Here is an 18,460-nt window from a genome sequence, read left to right as displayed (position 1 = left end):
ACCACCACCTGCCACATGACAAACCCAGCCGTAAAACCACAGGAAAACGCCCTCACATCCTCAGGATGTACAGATCATCTGATCAGATGAAAATGTTGACATCTCTCACTTCTTGCAAGAATCATCTGACTAATAGCTAAAAACTCAAACTTTTTGGCTTTTGTAAACCATCAGTCTGATTTGTTTTATAAATATTAGCTGAAATCAAAGTTGCCCCTTCCACCTGCTTTCCTAACTATTATTCTGATTCATCTGAGCAGTCACAGTCATTTATTTGGGAAAATTAGGAACTGAAATTAGAACTAGAGATGTCTGAGCTGACCTGTTATATAGGAAATGTAACAAACACTAAATATAGTCCACACACTCCACACTGTGGGCCTAGGTGGGCTAGGTATGCCAGGTGGGACTGCAGAGAGGTCAGGGATGGGACGCCGCACACATCCTTCCTGAACCAAGCTGTCTTCAGACCCTTGAAGACCCGTTGCCCACCATGATTTGTGTGGGTGAAGATCATTAAGCACAGGAGATGGGAGGCCTCCCAGTCCAACAGCGCCTATCACACTTCCACTTTGAGGAAACCACACTATCAACTTCCTCAGATGAAACTGAGCTTCCTGCTTCAGCTCACTTCCATTAGAGCTTCTAGCACATGAACATAAACACTCTGCTAACCGAGGGAGGGTGTTGTAAAGCAGCAGATTCCTTTCATTTCAAAATAAAAACATCTTTAAGTTGTAACGTGAATATTTCTGTGGCCTGGCAGGAACTGGCTGCAGACTTTGCGTTGGGTTTAAATGGCACAATTAACAGAAGGTGACGAAGCACCGTTGGCTCCGGCTCTTTGAAGTCAGGCTGGTGTGACAAGGTCCTGACATTCCCAAACAACATTACAACAGCTCCCGAGACATCAGCCTCTGTGAGAAAAAAGACGCCCCCTAACTCATCTGAATAAGGCCACATTGTTGAGTGCAACACAGAGGTCTTAAACAGAAAGTAATTTCATTCTGCACCAAATGATTCTGCCAAAAGGGCGGCACGGTGGCGCAGTTGGTAGCACTGTTGCATTGCAGCAAGAAGGTCCTGGGTTCCAGGGGTCTTTCTGCATGGAGTTTGCTTGTTCTCCCCGTGCATGTGTGGGTTCTCACCGGGTACTCCGGCTTCCTCCCACAGTCCAAAGACATGCCTGTTAGGTTAATTGGTCTCTCTAAATTGCCCTTAGGTGTATGAATGGGTGTGTGCATGGATGTATGTGTGTTGCCCTGCGATGGATTGGCAACCTGTCCAGGATGTACCCTGCCTCTCGCCCATAGACTGCTGGAGATAGGCACCAGCTTGCCCGCGACCCACTATGGAATAAGCGGTAGAAAATGACTGACCAAATGATTCCATCAGAGAAGAACCGATCAGGCTTTTTCTCAACAAATAAAGATTTCCGGTTTTCTTCCAGGTTTGTCCTGCCAATTATAACTTATAAAAAGGAGGAAAATATATGCTGCTGATTTTTCGATAGACGTAGTAGTTTTGAATCCAACAGACGATAAAAGGAATGAACAGATTATCCCCATTTATGAACTAAAGAATATGTTCGCAACCTTTAACAGATTTATATTAAAACTTTAAAAAGTAGATAGAATTTCACGTTTTCAGTTGGTGTGTCTAGAGACCTTAAAATATTTCCAAGCTTTGACCCATTTAACAGGAAAAACAATGACATTTTTTTTTTGAGTGTTTTATCTGCCGATTGCCAATCAAAGCCAATCAACAGAAAGTTCTGATCTCTGGCCGATTGATTGGTGCATCTCTGTTACAATACCTAAAACACTGACAGTAAATATTATTGTGTTTCATTCAAGTCAGACAAATTCCTGGTTATAGCTGTGACAATGTTATTTGACTATTAATATGCTTTGTCAAAATATAAATATATCTTCAGACATAATATGTCATTTAAAATTGCCTGGAGCTGCACAGTACATTCAATGTCTTTTATGCCACACCAGAAATAAATTAAGTAGAATGATGGAGTTATTGTGGATTAATTACAACTGATATCATCATCTCAGTATTCAACAATAAAATGTTATTTCCTGTTTTTCTAATATTGTGAAAACATTAAATTGGCTTTTCTGGATAACATTTTCATTGTCTAATGGTAGGCCAAACCAACCAGGAGAAATATTAAACACAAGATGTTTTTAAGTTTGTCAAATTTTAGCCAAAATATTTGCTGATGCTTCAGCTTTATAAAGTTTTACTTTGCTCCTGGGTTCAACCAAAACATGGAAATATGCTAACAGTGTAACTTTATGAAGCCTCGGACAAAAGCATAGTTTCAGTTATGTGTACCATGTTCTCCACATAAACAAACAGCAGTCTATTCAAAACCTGCCTGTCTTTATTGCCTCCTTAAGCTGGGATGTTGCAGCAGACACTGAAACCTTCAGTAAACCGACTGACTGGGAAGGTTAAACACGTCAGCGGCCGACCCAGACTACGTTCCCGGCACCTTCTTGATATGACCCACCTTGGTGAGGATTTCATCACTACTCGTCTCGGCTTCACATCCAGCTGCAAAGGGACGCCCCACCATCCCAGACTGGAGACAGAGAGTGGGAACCATGGAGAGTCACAACAATGGGCCTGGCAGAAAGAAACTGCATGTGCCCCTCCACCTCCCCTCTGTGAATACACTCCCTATATAAAACCATCTGATGCATGTGATGCTGTTCTCACTTGTCAATCAGACCAGGGGGAGGATCCTACAGCACTCCCCCCACTTAGCATACAAGTGACGATGTATTACAATAGACTTGCAAAAAACTGTTTGATCTTTAAGGGCACTCATGGCTCCGGGTCATTTAATACCACCATGTTTCCATTTCATCCCTTTCTACTACCATTCCATACCCAGGTACTTAAACCGTCAAATAAAGGTTTGGATCTGCTGATGAATCATGGAGTTAACCAAAAAATGCTCAAATCTCATAAATAATTCAACTTAACTGTCTATTATTTGGTAAAAGTTTTGATTGCACCATAATTTGATTGATTGTGGTTCTGATCCCCATTTGAGCTGGTTCTGCATAACACTCGCTCTGTGTGGTTGGTTCTTGCTGCAAGGCAGCAGTGCTACCAACTGCTCCACCATGCAGCCTAAGCCATGTGCCCTGTGGCACACACATCGACTCTACATGGAGACCACACTGGCAGCATGCATTCATTCATTCTGAGCCATCTACAGATACAGAGCGTCTGTCTGGAGTTGGTCCATGAGGGAGCAACACTTGAGGCTTGATCCCATTCTCTTCTATTAATCCACTTGCTGTTGAGACAACAGAAACAAGGACATGCTCACAGGCAATCTGTTCTTGCTTTTCTGCTACATCTAATTAGGACTAAACCTTCATTCACAATCACCCTGGTTAAAATGCACCCGCACACACCAGGAACCCCCTCCCCAGATGGGCAACAGCAGCTTTCCCCAGTCAGAATGAAGAGCCTCCACCCTCCAGGGGGAAGGCAAAGAAAGAACCACCATCTGGGGTTTAGTCATGGTGATGCCAGGGGCTGGGGCTCAGCATGGGGAGCAGTGGGCAGAGGGACAGTTTTAGCTTTCAGGAGAAGGGTGAGACAAAGTAAACAGACATCCCCATTCAGGTCTTGGTGGCATTTTCTATTTTAAAATTCAATCACACATTCTTTACTGGGATCAAGTAAAGTCTGAAAGTGGTGCAGTCCAGAACTTGTATTCTCTTCAGTCATAGCCATGTCTTTGTAAATTACACAACATCATATCTTCTAGAAAAATGTGCTGCTTTTGAATATCAGATTATAGTTCTGGCTGCCATCACAGAAGGTCCCTGGTAGAAAACAACCCAATTGAAGCTGGTTATGGTCCTGCTACTGATAAGTGTAGTCCTTTAATCTGTGGCCTGGAGAGCGCTACAGGAGATCCTTCCCGCCCACAGCCATCAGCATCTACAACAGCTCTTTGAAGAAACCTGCAGACTATGAGCTACAACAACATTTAATTTTCCTTTGGGTTTAATAAAGTATTTGTGATTTGAATTGAATTGGAGGACTCCACTTAAGATCTTGAACACATTTCATGTTTGAAGGTCCGTTAAAAAGCTTGAACTAAGCGCAGAAGGTTCACAATCCTTGTCTGAAACTTTACAATACTTCTTTTTCAAGTACACCTTAGATTTAGAGGTTCTACCCACATTCATCTCCTGGACATGTAGCCACTTTTACAGCCATCTGTTTAAAAGTGATTTTTCCTTTTGACCAGCCATAAAATAAACCTTTTGAGGAATCTGACTACTTATGGGGCACAGTTAACTCACAACTAGGAAAACACAAAGTCATTTAAATCGGATAAAAACAAAGAGGCAATAAAAATTAAATAAGCCAAAAAGAAGTCTAAATGAGGGAGCTGAGAAGATATAAAATACTGGAATATCACGAACAATTTGTCATCCATTATTAGTGAGTGCTAAAGGGCAAACTGCAACACAAAGTGTAACACACAAACTGCAAACAGGAGCCCATTTCCTTCCTGCAGATAGATAAAGGTTACGGTTAGTCAGGCTGATTCTCAGGGCTGTCGATTCAAAACATCAGACATCAAACATGTTACTCAGCTGTGACGATCAGCCCAACAACCAAGGCTGTACAACCAGCTAAATGATGAGACCAGATCCACACAATTAAACTGAGCTGAAGGTTTGTATCGACATCAATCTACCATCCACTAACTGCTTCCATTCATCTGGTCGGTTCAGTTTGGTAGATTTCTGTTGAAACAACTGGATGAAGCCTCCATCCTCCAGGGGTGGAGGTTGCTAGGATGGGAACTGAAGTAAAAGGAATACGGCAAAGTAAAATAGATACATGCGGATCGGTATGAGGGATTGACCCAATGAAATCAACTTTCCACTGCTGCTTTGTGCTCATTCAGCTGCAGTCAGCTGGATTTCCTTGGATAGAAAGGCTTCTCTAACCATAATAAACTGAACTTGACTTCATTGCTTTATAATTAGGATCAAACTGGATTGTATGTAATTGACTGAATCTGTTGGTATGATTAAACTAAACTGACTATTTTAAATCGGATGGTTTTAAGATGACAATGTTTGTCAATTTAAATGAATTTCCAAACTGAGCGGTTAGGGCACATATGATAATAATAATAATAATGTTTAAAATGTTACGTCTGTAATCATCTGGTCTGTGTTTTCATTTAATAAAACACAGACCTACTGCTCTCTCTCACAGTGACATCGTCTCCACCTCTAATGTTAATAATTAAACGCTCACAAAAGGCAGAAATAAAATAAGATTTTTACTGTTCCTAACATTAATTCATTTCTAATTTATGTTGGGGAAAGTGTTTCAGTAGCTCATTCATTTTTAGTAGAGAATAACAAACAAAAAACCTAAAATGATCCAATGATCTTTGGTTAGTTCTCTTTAGCAAAATAATTGAAATGTTTTACTTTACACTTTTGGAAAAGAATCAAACAATAAGCATAAACTTATAATTACAGTCATATGTTTATCCCCACTATTAAACACTAGATTCAGACTCAGTCCAAAGGCTACTTTGTCTGCAGCGCTGTTCAGAGTATGTCTACAGAGCAGACTGATCTCAGTGAGAAGATGACAAGCAGCTAATTAAGATGCGTAGTAAACAGACAATCATGTGCCAAACAAGCTGTCAGCAGAGTACGTACTGACAAGACCAGGACAAAGGTCCCTGGCACGAAGGCCGACGTCTGGCATCTCGCGGAGGATCGAGCAACAGAAGCATGCAGAGTCTGTTGGCAGTCGGACCTCAGGCATCGTTTCACTGATGCAAATCCAAAACAAGACTAATATAAGCCACAGAGACCAAAAGCAAGACAAAGCGGAGAGACATGTTGATCCTGAGCTTCTCCTATGCATCATTCACTCAAACTAATGCATAAATGCTTCCTCGCTCTCTTCAATGTCATCTCAAGGACAGTTTCCTACACTTCCTTCTCTAGCCTTTCTCTTCCACTTGTTCCTTTTCCTCCCTGCACCAATTCTCCAGTTTGCTGTCTGGCGGGAGAGGAAAGTGGAAAGTGGGCAACCGAAACAACTGAGCGCAAGGGGTTCCTTAATAAGGCTAGCCAGGGGAACATGGGTAGAGACCATTACCACTGAAGACCACCATGGAAAGAACCACTGCAGCACTGCTGGACTGGATCACTGAATTAGTAAAAATCCACTTTGGGAGCAAGTTCAAAGGCCAATAAACACTGTGGTCCCAAATGAGGGATTTATGCAGGAAGAACATCCATGAGAGAAAAAGAAGAGTTTTAGGGACTCTATTAGATAGCCACAATTTCCCACATTGGATTCATTTTCAGACCCAGTCGGATTCAGACAGTACCAGGCACTGCTCCTTAACGGGATGTTTAAAGTGACGTAGTTTTAGAAGCTATTTCTCAGCTATTTTTATTGCTTTCCAGTGCTTAAGATCAACAACGTTAGAGCTGCAGATAAATCAAAAGTGTGAAACAGATAGAGACAGAGACCCAATAGAACTTCACATTTCAAGTCACTCCAACTGTCTTTTATTTATCTAGAAAAGGCTGCAAAGACCCACAGCTGATCCAAGCTTATACACGATTACTCGACGGGGGAGGAACAAATGCAACGCGACTCGCTGTTTAACCAGTAAAGCTGATGGTAGATGTGGGAAAAGATCTCAGGAGTTTGCAAAATTAAAATGCTACAATATTTCTGAGCAAAGAGAAGTCTTCCTCACAGAGCTCTATCTAGTTAGCATCCTGACTTCACTGTGTGAGGTATTATCATCAAGCTTGCCACTCTCTGTCCATGTTTGGGCTCTTATTTTGAAGAAAGAAAGGAAGTAGTTCATTAGCTGCACAGTAATGTTGATGGTGCCGACTAATGAAGACTGCTCCTGCTGATAACATCAGTAACGAAGAAGCTAAACCACTTTTAAATGTTTGTGTGTGGCAGCATTTAGTTTGTTAGCTCACTAAAATAACTCATTAAAAACTAAAGATAAAAGAGACGTCTCACTAAGTTTCTTCAGAGTCGATGTAGATGGTGGATGGCAGAAGACCTCCTGCAGAGGTCTGCACTACAGCAGATCTGAAGGAGCCTCTGACAGAACACACTGTGGTGTATTACAGTCTCATCAGGAGTTTAGGGAAGAAAAATAATAAGACGGGTCAAATCTGAACTGGATAATTCTAGATTAAAAAGAGGGGTTTTATTCATTCATTTTACAATTTGAAAATGTACACTACCAGTCAAAATACAAGATATACATTCTCATGCCATGGGTCTCCTTATTTTCATGACTATTTAAATAGTAGATTCTCACTAAAGGCAACAAAACTGTGAATGAACAAACGTGGAATTATAAAAAGTGTGAAATAACGATAAACATTTTTATATTTTAGATTCTTCCAAATATCCTCCCTTTGCTCTGATGACTGCTTTGCTCTGTTGGCTTTCTCTCCATGAGCTTCATGAGGTGGTCGCCTGGAAAGAACTTCCCAGATGTTCATTGAGAGGCAACCAGAGGTTAATATTTCAGTCATCACAGCAAAGGGCGGCGACTTTAAGGAATCTAAAACGACTAAAGGAGCTACATCCATTAACATTTAATTTTCCTTCCCATAGAAAGTACTCCTGGATCAGTGCTTCTTTGTTCTCTTTGTGTCTCTGCTCTGTTCTCTCAAACCTCCAGTCGGTCGTGGCAGATGGCCGCTCACACTGAGCCTGGTTCTGGTTCTGCTGGAGGTTTCTTCCTGTTAAAAGGGAGTTTTTCCTCTCCACTGTCTCTACATGCTCATCCAGGAGGAGTGAATGCTGCAAGTCACTGACTGGATGCAATCTGCTGGGTTTCCTTAGATAGAAAAACTTTTTATCCAATTAAAATTAATAACTGAATCTGACTGAACTGTTCAATAGTTACGATTAATTGGAATGAATGAACCTGACTGTTGTGAAGAACCTTGAGACGACATGAGTTGTAAATTTGCGCTATATAAATAAACTGAATTGAATTGAATTAAAATATAAAACATATTTAAAGTTCTTTTACATTTTTTGTTTGCTACATAATTCTATGTGTCTGCATGTGTCTGCATGTGCGACAGAAATGTAAGGAAATAATTTAGTTTTCACACAGTTTTTGTGTAAGATCAACTTATATAAGGCTTAAAAACTGCAGCTCAAACAAATACGCTGGTTTTTGGCTCTTTAAATACAGTTTGTGATTTATGAAAATCTATACATTGGCCTCATGAGGCAAATGTTGTGCATCATCTCATCTCATGAGCTGAATTTATGCTTCTGGCAAATGGATCTAGAGTGCAGACATCCACCTTTACAAACCGCAAGGTAACCAGCATCCTGTAGTTAACCTACACTAAAGGCACAAAAACATAATCTGCCCAAGTGGTTATTAAGGTTAACATGAATCAAACAAGCAACCTCGGAGTAGATGATCACAAGTGATCCCGTAGAGACATGAACCCACACCCTCTGACTCACCAGACCAACTAGGAAACTGTTCAATAAGGCAATACTGACTCAGTTTAAAACTCATCTGTTGACAGCATTTTCCAACAGATTCCAGGTTGCAAATGTTTCAGCAAAAACCAACAAGTAAATAACTTAATTTTCTGTCATGTAATTAGTGTTTTAGTGGAACCACCCAGTTACAGGTTTAGCAGCGAGGGGTCATGACCCTTCCCATGTTAGAACCATCTCTTGAGGGAACATGGTGCGAACATTTCTGCATTTAGGTCATTTATATGAAAGATGAAACTGACCTGCACTGACCAACACAAGATGACAACCAATGATGTCAACATTAATTAGCAGAAAAAATGTAACTGACTGAAAACTCTGTAGTTTCACAACAAAACAACAGCCACTTCCTCCCAGAAACCTGCCAACTTTCCAGTCTGAAGCTGGGGTTTACTGGTTTTACCCAACTAATCCTTCAAAGGCAGCGCTAAAAGCATGTGGAATGGGAATATAGAGGAGCATAAACTGAAACCAGCTTCCTGCTTCTTTACAAACGTTCACATGCATTGTCCTATTCTACAAAACGTTCAGTGTTGAACCGAGACGAAAGCAGAAGTAGATGACAGTCAGCCCAGAGAGCTCCATTAACAGGAGTGCCCGGGCCAGATTGTCTTGTTGCTGCTATGTAGCATGAAGCAAAACAAACACGTTTCCCTGCTGGTTCCTCTCGTTTCTATGACCCAACGTCCTCCGAAAGTAAACACGCTGGATCCAAATGTCCAGACTTCAGAATCTGCTGTGATTCTGTGTGTTTGCTAAAGCACAGTGGGAAAACAAAATGAACCTGACAAACTAAACAAGACAGTTTACTGAATGATGTAACTAAAGGTTCAGAACATCGTGCACTGGTGGTATCAACTGTGTAAGAGACAAATGTTTTTGTTAAGGTCACCCGGTGGCCTTGTTGTTAGAGCCCCTAAAGCATTATATCTGCCCAAATGTTGGCTTTCCAAACCAAATATTAATGTGTCAGGGGTAAAAGCATAACTTTATTCATTATTAATACAATGGAGGAAACATGATAGCATTTAATATTAACCCAAATCCTGATCCGTTGAAAATCATTTTAGGCCACTGTCAGGAGACAGCACAAGCCAACAGCTTACTCTTAGCAGAAACTACTATACGAAACTTAACTATGGTTGAATATTTGTTGTATATTACTTATAGGCATCCCCGGTGTTGCATAAGAAACCACTAGCATTCGTTCCCAGTTCCCCATTCAAGTTTCTACATAGAAAACCAAATTATTCTCCTGTGCACTTATCCCTCAAGATGTTTCCACTTTGAGCCGGGATCATACGTGACACCGGTCTGTTTAGCTGTCTCCAACCTTGACCTTTACCACAGGTAAACCTAGCCAACCTAGCCAGGTTCCAGAAAACCCGAGAGATTTCTCGCTGGCTGTGCTCACTGACCAGAACACAACAATTAGCAATACAGCACAATCCATGTTGGAGTATTTTAGGCATTCAAATGTTAAAGGAACATGATCACAAAGAGGTGATAGAGTCACTGATTTAATGAAATGAAAACCAATGAAACATGTGTTTATAGTGCAACTTTCACTATGTTTTATACAGTTTGGGACTACTGGTAAAACCTATTTGCAACTCAGAAGTCACATTGATTTTTATGGCTTGGAACTTGGCAAGTCTTCTAACTGAGTCCAAATGAAGACTACCTTAATTAGCTTTAAATTGAAAGCAAAGATACCAAAGTTTCAAGCGAGTGGCTTACTGTGAGGCGACTGTGGCTCAGTAGGAAGAGTAGTCAGAAGGTTGTGGGTTTGATTCCAGCTTCCTCCTGCCATATGTCGATGTGCCCCTGGGCAAGGCACTTAACCTCAAGTTGCCTACCGATCTGTGTATCGATGTATGAATGTGTGAGCGTTAGTGAGTGCGATTGGGTGAATGTGGCTCTAGTGTAAAGCCCTTTGAGCGGTCTGTATAACTGGAAAAGCTCTTTATAAGTTCAGTCCATTTACGATTGACTGTCAAGGACTAGTTCTCTGCCTTTATGGCCTCTGGGAAAACTTGGATCAGCTGTTATTCAACCTCTGTAATACCTATAAGCCCATGGATGGGTTCACCCTATTTAAAATATAGATTACATTTTCTGCATCCTTTTAAAGTCACAGTCCAACAGGACAGAGCTTGTGTTTTATCTTTAATTTGGTTTTTCAAGAGTTTAAAAATGGAAGTATAAACGCTTTTAGCACGGTAATCACACCAGATTTAAGAACCACAGGTTGTAACAAGATCTGGAGGCTGGAACGATACTCAGACACTGGTTCTGAATGAAAGTGTGTTCATTTCTGGGCAGTGAGCTGGACAAAAGTCTGGTGTGGTAAAGAAGAAGGAACTAATCTCAATGTCAGCTAACGTAAGGTAATGGAATAAGGAATAAAGAATTATCTTTTGTTCCATACTCATCCAGAGACCTAGAAAATTATAAAAATTACATTCCATACTTTTCCAGATTTTTCAATACTGTGTAGGAGCCCTGATAGATCCAATGTGTAACACAAAATCGACATTCCTTCTTATATGGCACAGATGAGAACATGCTTGTTTAATTTGCAGCAATGATCGAAATTAGTCAGGTTAGTTGGGATTAACGCTTAACAAACGTAACCAGAAAATATGCTTCTAAGGTTTGGTGACAGGCTGCTTTACCACTTTAAAAAAAACACATGAAGTGACGGAGAAGATCAAACTCACTTGCAGATGTTTCTAGAGACAAATGAAACAGAAAAGAGCCATCCACCATCTTCCCAACAAAAAGCAGTTTCCAGCACATCCAAACCAGCTGAATTTGATTTAAGACATAACCCTTCAGGTTAGAGATGAAACGATCAGACTATTTATGACCAATTACTGGTTTTCTTTGATGTCTCACCTCCACTTTGCAACCATTTCCATTTTCCCTAAAGATCTATGCAGAACTGTGCAGCAAGTTCTTTGAAAATTAAATCTTGATTAGAAAATTAAAGGTTTACAAATGTATTCATTATTCTTTATGTCCATAAACTAAATGGAGTTTTTCTTTAACTTGGATGTAAGTATATGTGCAATACTTGGTTGATGTGTTATAGAATATAAATTGTGGGAGTTCTGAGTTTTACTACATTTATTGAACATGGGATGATGCACTGATCTCAGGCAGCCATTTACTCGATAGTGTTAGAAATGCAACCGCTGCTAATTAAATGCACCAAAGAATTATAACCTTGAACACCCCTGCACCTAATTAAAATGTCAAAGTATGAGACTACTCAATCTCAACGTGTCCTCAAAATCCAGCTTAGGGGTGCAGTTTAAGACATATAGATTATTCATACTGGGTTGCTGCAGTGCAGTAGTTACAATGAATGACTCAAATCATGCTTAACCTACAAAACAATTCATAGAGTTACAAATGAAGGGGCTCAGGTGAGCAAGGCTTTGCAACTAGGTGTGGAAATAAAAGATTCACAACACTGAAATATATGGCCTAAAACAAAGTCCCACATGAAGGAGCAGCACCCTCAACTTTCATGTAAACTGGGCGCAACGCGATCCCCCATCTGGCTCACACTTCGTTTAACAACAAAGCCACTGCCTACGTGTTCCCTGCTGAAGGGGGTGGGGAAGGCTGACTGATGGAGGCTGTTGATGGGCGATGTTGACCTCACCAATTTCTTTAAAATGCAATCCATCCCGGTTGGACAGAACAAACGATCTCCATTAGCCAAAGCTTCCCCAGATGCATGATGATACTGTGCTGTTAACCCGAAGGACACTTCAGTGAGCAGGAGTGGGTGGATGCTGATGAAGTTAAATTATGAGAGAATAATGTGATAAATGAACTTTTTTCCTGACAAAGAAGCGGGAACATGTGCAGGACGTTGCCTTGGCACCTGAAAGTCGTCGACCTGCACCGTTTGAGAAACGTTAAAAGCCGCCGTTTGTGGCAACAACATGGGGCTGGAGCGAGCAAACAATGCCTGAAAACAGCATCTGCGTCCCTATGGCTACCCCAGCCAGATGGCCTGGAAGACAATAAGCTCCAAACCTCACACCATGAACTTATCTTCAGCTGAGAACACAGTGGTTAAAAGTGGGACGACTAAACCTTTTCACCTAACGGCCATGAGCAATTTACAAAAACTTTATAAGCGTTTTAGAAAAACAGGTTACAACATAAATAATGACGTTCTGTTTGGTTTTCCAGACTTCTCCAATCAGCTTCTGACCTAAAACGGTGTTCTTCAACCTAAACTGGAGCAAATAAAAAAAAAAAAAAAATGAACTGTTTTAGGAGGACCTCTAAAGTTACCTAACGTCCTTTGGTGCTTGTGTCAGTAAATGTATTACAACAGAAACACTGAGTTTTAAAGACGGTAAACCAGACCTGTCCAGCTTTAAGGACCTGGAAGCACCACCTACAGCTAGCTTCTGTCTTTGCTAACGAACTCGCAGGCTCGTTAGCCAACAGGATTGCCGTTAACGTCTGAGAAGTTCGGAGAAGCCTCCATAAGCTGGTTAACCGTGCCAAATGCGGCCGAACCGTCACGTAAGCAAAAGTGCTGACACAAACAGGTCCTCATTTCCGTATTAAAGGACATCCGTGTGGCCGCAAGCCGCCGCAGGCAAACCCTTACCTCTATTTCAAAGTCTGGAAGTCGAAACGCCGTCCTGAACAGCGAGCAGAAGTGGGCTATGGCGGGGACTTCCCACCAGGACTGGACCTCTTCCACAGAAACGGTACATCCCTGGGACATTTTGGGACTGGTCAAAGTGTATAACACTCCTTCCTCACATAGGAAAGTAGTTTCTCCAGTGATTCGGAACTCCTCTGGAACATTAGAAACAAGAAGAAAGTTGTCGCTCCCTTCCTGTTGGAGCGGTTGCCATTGCGACCAGCAGGGCGCTACGATCTGTTTCAATCAGTCTCACCGGAGCCGAACAGATGGGAAGGGCGCTACCAACCCGGCAGGAACAGAGGGGGGGAGAGAATGAGTCAACCCAGCTTAATAAACAACATCCAAACATATGGAGTCACCACGCTGTCAGCCGAGCGTGTGTATTCAACCAGGAACCTAAAGGGAACAAATATTTCTGCAACGGAAAGTGTTTGTTTTAAATCCTGAATGCTGAACAGACGACCGGACCCCACCATTCAGACGAAGTTCTCCCTGTTTAAAGGGAATGATAGTAAAATACCAAACGACGAAGAAACTGAAAATGTTACGCAATGCATGACTGTTGATACAATGTAGTTTTTTCGGATTTGATTACGTGTATACTTTTATTAAATAAATGAAGTTACAAATTAACAAACTTTAATGGAAAACGTCACTGTTTTACTGTCAAATCATGACTTTCTGTTTATTAATGTTTACTAGTTATATGAAATTTCGTTCTGTACCTAATAAGGTCCAATAACTTTCCAGTTGTAGTGATATCTTGTAAAAGTAATGTACAGTGACAGTTATGTTACACAAGGGCTCCCCCTACTGTAATCATTAAAGACAATGACAATATTATTTCTTCCTGGTTTCCGGATATTCTACAGGTGATTCTTAATAAATTACAAAATCATTCAAAAGTCAGCACAAATTATCACATGGAGTGATACACACACACACGGGTTGGACAATGAAACTGAAACACCTGTCATTTTAGTGTGGGAGGTTTCATGGCTAAACTGGACCAGCCTGGTAGCCAGTCTTCATTGATTGCACATTGCACCAGTAAGAGCAGAATGTGAAGGTTCAATTAGCAGGGTAAGAGCACAGTTTTGCTCAAAATATTGAAATGCACACAACATTATGGGTGACATACCAGAGTTCAAAAGAGGACAAATTGTTGGTGCACGTCTTGCTGGCGCATCTGTGACCAAGACAAGCAAGTCTTTGTGATGTATCAAGAGCCACGGTATCCAGGGTAATGTCAGCATACCACCAAGAAGGACGAACCACATCCAACAGGATTAACTGTGGACGCAAGAGGAAGCTGTCTGAAAGGGATGTTCGGGTGCTAACCCGGATTGTTTCCAAAAAACATAAAACCACGGCTGCCCAAATCATGGCAGAATTAAATGTGCACCTCAACTCTCCTGTTTCCACCAGAACTGTTCGTCAGGAGCTCCACAGGGTCAATATACACGGCCGACCTGCTATAGCCAAACCTTTGGTCACTCATGCCAATGCCAAACGTCGGTTTCAATGGTGCAAGGAGCGCAAATCTTGGGCTGTAGACAATGTGAAACATGTATTGTTCTCTGATGAGTCCACCTTTACTGTTTTCCCCACATCTGGGAGAGTTACGGTGTGGAGAAGCCCCAAAGAAGCGTACCACCCAGACTGTTGCATGTCCAGAGTGAAGCATGGGGGTGGATCAGTGATGGTTTGGGCTGCCATATCATGGCATTCCCTTGGCCCAATACTTGTGCTAGATGGGCGCGTCACTGCCAAGGACTACTGAACCATTCTTGAGGACCATGTGCATCCAATGGTTCAAACATTGTATCCTGAAGGCGGTGCCGTGTATCAGGATGACAATGCACCAATACACACAGCAAGACTGGTGAAAGATTGGTTTGATGAACATGAAAGTGAAGTTGAACATCTCCCATGGCCTGCACAGTCACCAGATCTAAATATTATTGAGCCACTTTGGGGTGTTTTGGAGGAGCGAGTCAGGAAACGTTTTCCTCCACCAGTATCACGTAGTGACCTGGACACTATCCTGCAAGAAGAATGGCTTAAAATCCCTCTGACCACTGTGCAGGACTTGTATATGTCATTCCCAAGACGAATTGACACTGTATTGGCCGCAAAAGGAGGCCCTACACCATACTAATAAATTATTGTGGTCTAAAACCAGGTGTTTCAGTTTCATCATCCAACCCCTGTATATAGATACATGTGTGTGGAGAGAGAGCGAGACAGAGAGTTGTTTAAATAAACATGCTGATTATGCAGGACATCTAGTCTTAGAAGATCTACATGGTTACAATTATTATGTATCTTATAAGGTATCTGTACAAGGGACATGTCACATGGCACATTTTGATTCATAGTTCATACCTTTCAACAGTTGCACTGAAGTTTGTCTGTATGTAGTAGTTTGAACGTGCAGATTAGAGAAAAGCCTCAATAATTTAAAACCTGTGCACTCTCTTCATGCTTTCCAGATTAATTGAAGCTGTTCATTTCAGTTATTTTATCCTGAAAAGGAACTGTTCAACTGTATTATTGATGGCCCATAATTACAGCCATTCATGTCCAGGATAAGTGTATGCAAACCTTTCTCCTAGCTCCGTCCATTTCTCTGTCTATTATTTGATACATTTATTTTGATATTCAATAAATAAACAAGAAGATGATTATTCTTACAGAATGTATTAAAAGGTCTGAGCAGTTCCTGTGTGGCCTGGTAGCTTATCGGCTGCCCCTGTAAATATGTGATTATTCTGGTGCTCTAACTTTTCTAACTGTAGTAAATCCATATTCTACTTTGGGACGGCCACATCCAGGAGAACCAGCAATAAAACCTTAAAAATGAATTTAACAGACAGAGAAATGTACGAGATACTGTTATATTCTCATGCTTTGCTCTCCTTCATAACCAAAACAGAAAGCTAATCCCGCTGCCCACACACAGAAATAACAAAAACAAATATGGAAAAAAAAAAGCATCATTATTGGTTTTTTTAAAGCCTTTGGAAATAAACTCACTTTGGCTAAAAGTCTCAACTAAACCAAAGTCTTTTTTGCTAATTCAGCTGCTGCATTAGCATTTTCTGAAGACGTTTTTAAACTTGCTAAAACAAATATATAATAGGTTTTCCCAGGACCAGCATTATGGTAGACTTGTCAGAACAGCTGGCCAAAAAGACTTGGACTTTTTCAGGTTTTTTGTTTTGTCCTAAAACCAAAAAATAGTTATTTTCCACTGAGTCATCTTGGTCAAAGTATGGGATGCAATTATCATTTCCAGGTAAAAAAGTCACCAACCCCAACCTCAAAATTCAATATGGCTGCCTAAACTATACCCTTGATGACAGGTGCAGTAGGAAATACATAATTGTGACTTCTAACATGTTTTATGTTGATGACACTTTTAATCACAACCTCCTTTAGTGAACATGCTACTTCATTCAGTGTTTATGCCAAACTCAGAGAAATACATTGGGCAGCATTGCCGCCTAACTTCTAACTTGGGTTTCCTACATCACAGTCAGTTTGTTTGCATTTACCTTGGAAATATTAATACTAACTTTTTTTTCTGAGCACTTCCTAAAGGCAGCCCAAGTGCCACCAGAGGTCCCTGTCCCACCGATGAAGAACCGTCGCTCTAGAGGATCCTGTGTACACCTTTGTTTAATAAATTTTCTATTGAATGGCAGTAAAACAGCACAAAGTTTGCAACCTATTGACAAAACAATTACTTTTATAAAAGGGAATATTCCTCCCACTTCTAGTTTCATTCTTGTGAAAATGCTATGCATTATTGCATGAAAACGCTTAGAAGAAACTGCTAATGCTCGCATTTTAACCATCTTTGCATTTTAAAACATTGCTTAATTCTTTGGCATTTTGGCCACAGTTATGAGGAGCCACAGTGTAGGGTATAAAGAGCCACAGGTTGCAGATCCCTGTAATAAAGAGTGTAGTTTAGAAAGTCAAGACTCCAGGACGCAAAACAACTGCTTAAACGTTTTATGACAGTTAAGATGATGATTAAAAAAGCCAAAACAAATGAGAATAAAAATGTTCACACTGCTGCACCTTTAGCCTTTTAACATTCATACTCTACCGTGCCACCAGGTGGCAGTAGTTAGTCTTGTTTCTTAGGCTGAGATAACAACAGTTAACTCCAACCTAAGAAGCATCTAAGTTCAATTTGTGAAAATGTACTTCATTGCTTTTTTGGTAGAAACAGTGACAAAAATATAGATGACAGATATAATCAGAACCTCAACATGTCATAAGTGACCCTGGTAGGAATTAAGACTCAAGAGAGTTGACAGTTATTCTGATGCACCAGGATTTACCATTATGTATTTAGATTTTTCTCTACTCTGTTTTAGTGATCATGCTTTAAAAAACAACAGCAGAGTTGTTATGTTACACACATTCTTACTAACTGAACCCAAATATATTCTGAGCTGTTTGCACGTCTCACATGATGAACAACGTTTTCATCCAAGCTGTTATTAGTATTTTCTTACAAATAAAATTACTAAAAACTCTGGCATTGGATTTGAACAGAATGTCGGTGTAACTAAAGCAACATAAAGGAAAACAGGTTATACTAGTAACTAACATTAAATGCTGCATTAGACTAATGCTGTCATAACACTTAATACCTTTTACATCATCTTGCTTTTCATCAGTCCTCTTGTCTGTAGCCCAAAAACAAATTTTCAATGAAAATCATGATTTCTCAGTTTCTAAAACCCACCCGGAGGATGGAAATTATTAAAGTGGTGTATCATTGTGAAAAACAAAACTATGCAATTCATGAATTTCATGTGGTAAATTGAACGAAAAGTAAAGACATAAAGATAAGAAATACACAGAGCAGAAAGCTGAAACAGAACTATGTGCTTCTTCTCTGTCTCATTTTTACATACGAGAGCTCATAGGTAAAAAAAAAACAAAACAAGCGAATACATTTTAATCTGACAATGTAAGGGAAGAATGGGCTGGTCCACTGGTCTGAACCACCTGAAGCTTACCCCGCTCAAGACAGTGGAGATGGCGGTGTATCACTTCTGGTTCCTAGGAACCTGAGATAGTTTTCACACATAGACTCTGTTCACAAGAAGGCCAAAGAGAGACAGTACTTCCTGTGGCAACTAA

At 40.6% G+C, this 18,460-nt stretch overlaps 1 protein-coding gene across 1 annotated transcript in view; it reads right to left on the bottom strand.

Moving 5' to 3' along the window:
* LOC124856004 (cat eye syndrome critical region protein 2 homolog) overlaps positions 1-13,936 on the bottom strand; it is a 57,191-nt gene extending 43,255 nt beyond the window's left edge. Inside the window, exon 1 of the mRNA XM_047346190.1 lies at positions 13,250-13,936. Coding sequence (XP_047202146.1) covers positions 13,250-13,369 — 120 coding nt within the window. The 5' untranslated portion in view covers positions 13,370-13,936. The remainder of the gene's footprint in view (positions 1-13,249) is intronic.
* Between the last annotated feature and the right edge of the window lie 4,524 nt (positions 13,937-18,460).

This window comes from Girardinichthys multiradiatus, chromosome 2 (genome assembly GCF_021462225.1).
Source record: "Girardinichthys multiradiatus isolate DD_20200921_A chromosome 2, DD_fGirMul_XY1, whole genome shotgun sequence".
NCBI lineage: Eukaryota > Metazoa > Chordata > Actinopteri > Cyprinodontiformes > Goodeidae > Girardinichthys > Girardinichthys multiradiatus.
Note: the sequence above shows the minus strand (reverse complement) of the source record. Positions and strands in the feature narration are given on the sequence as shown.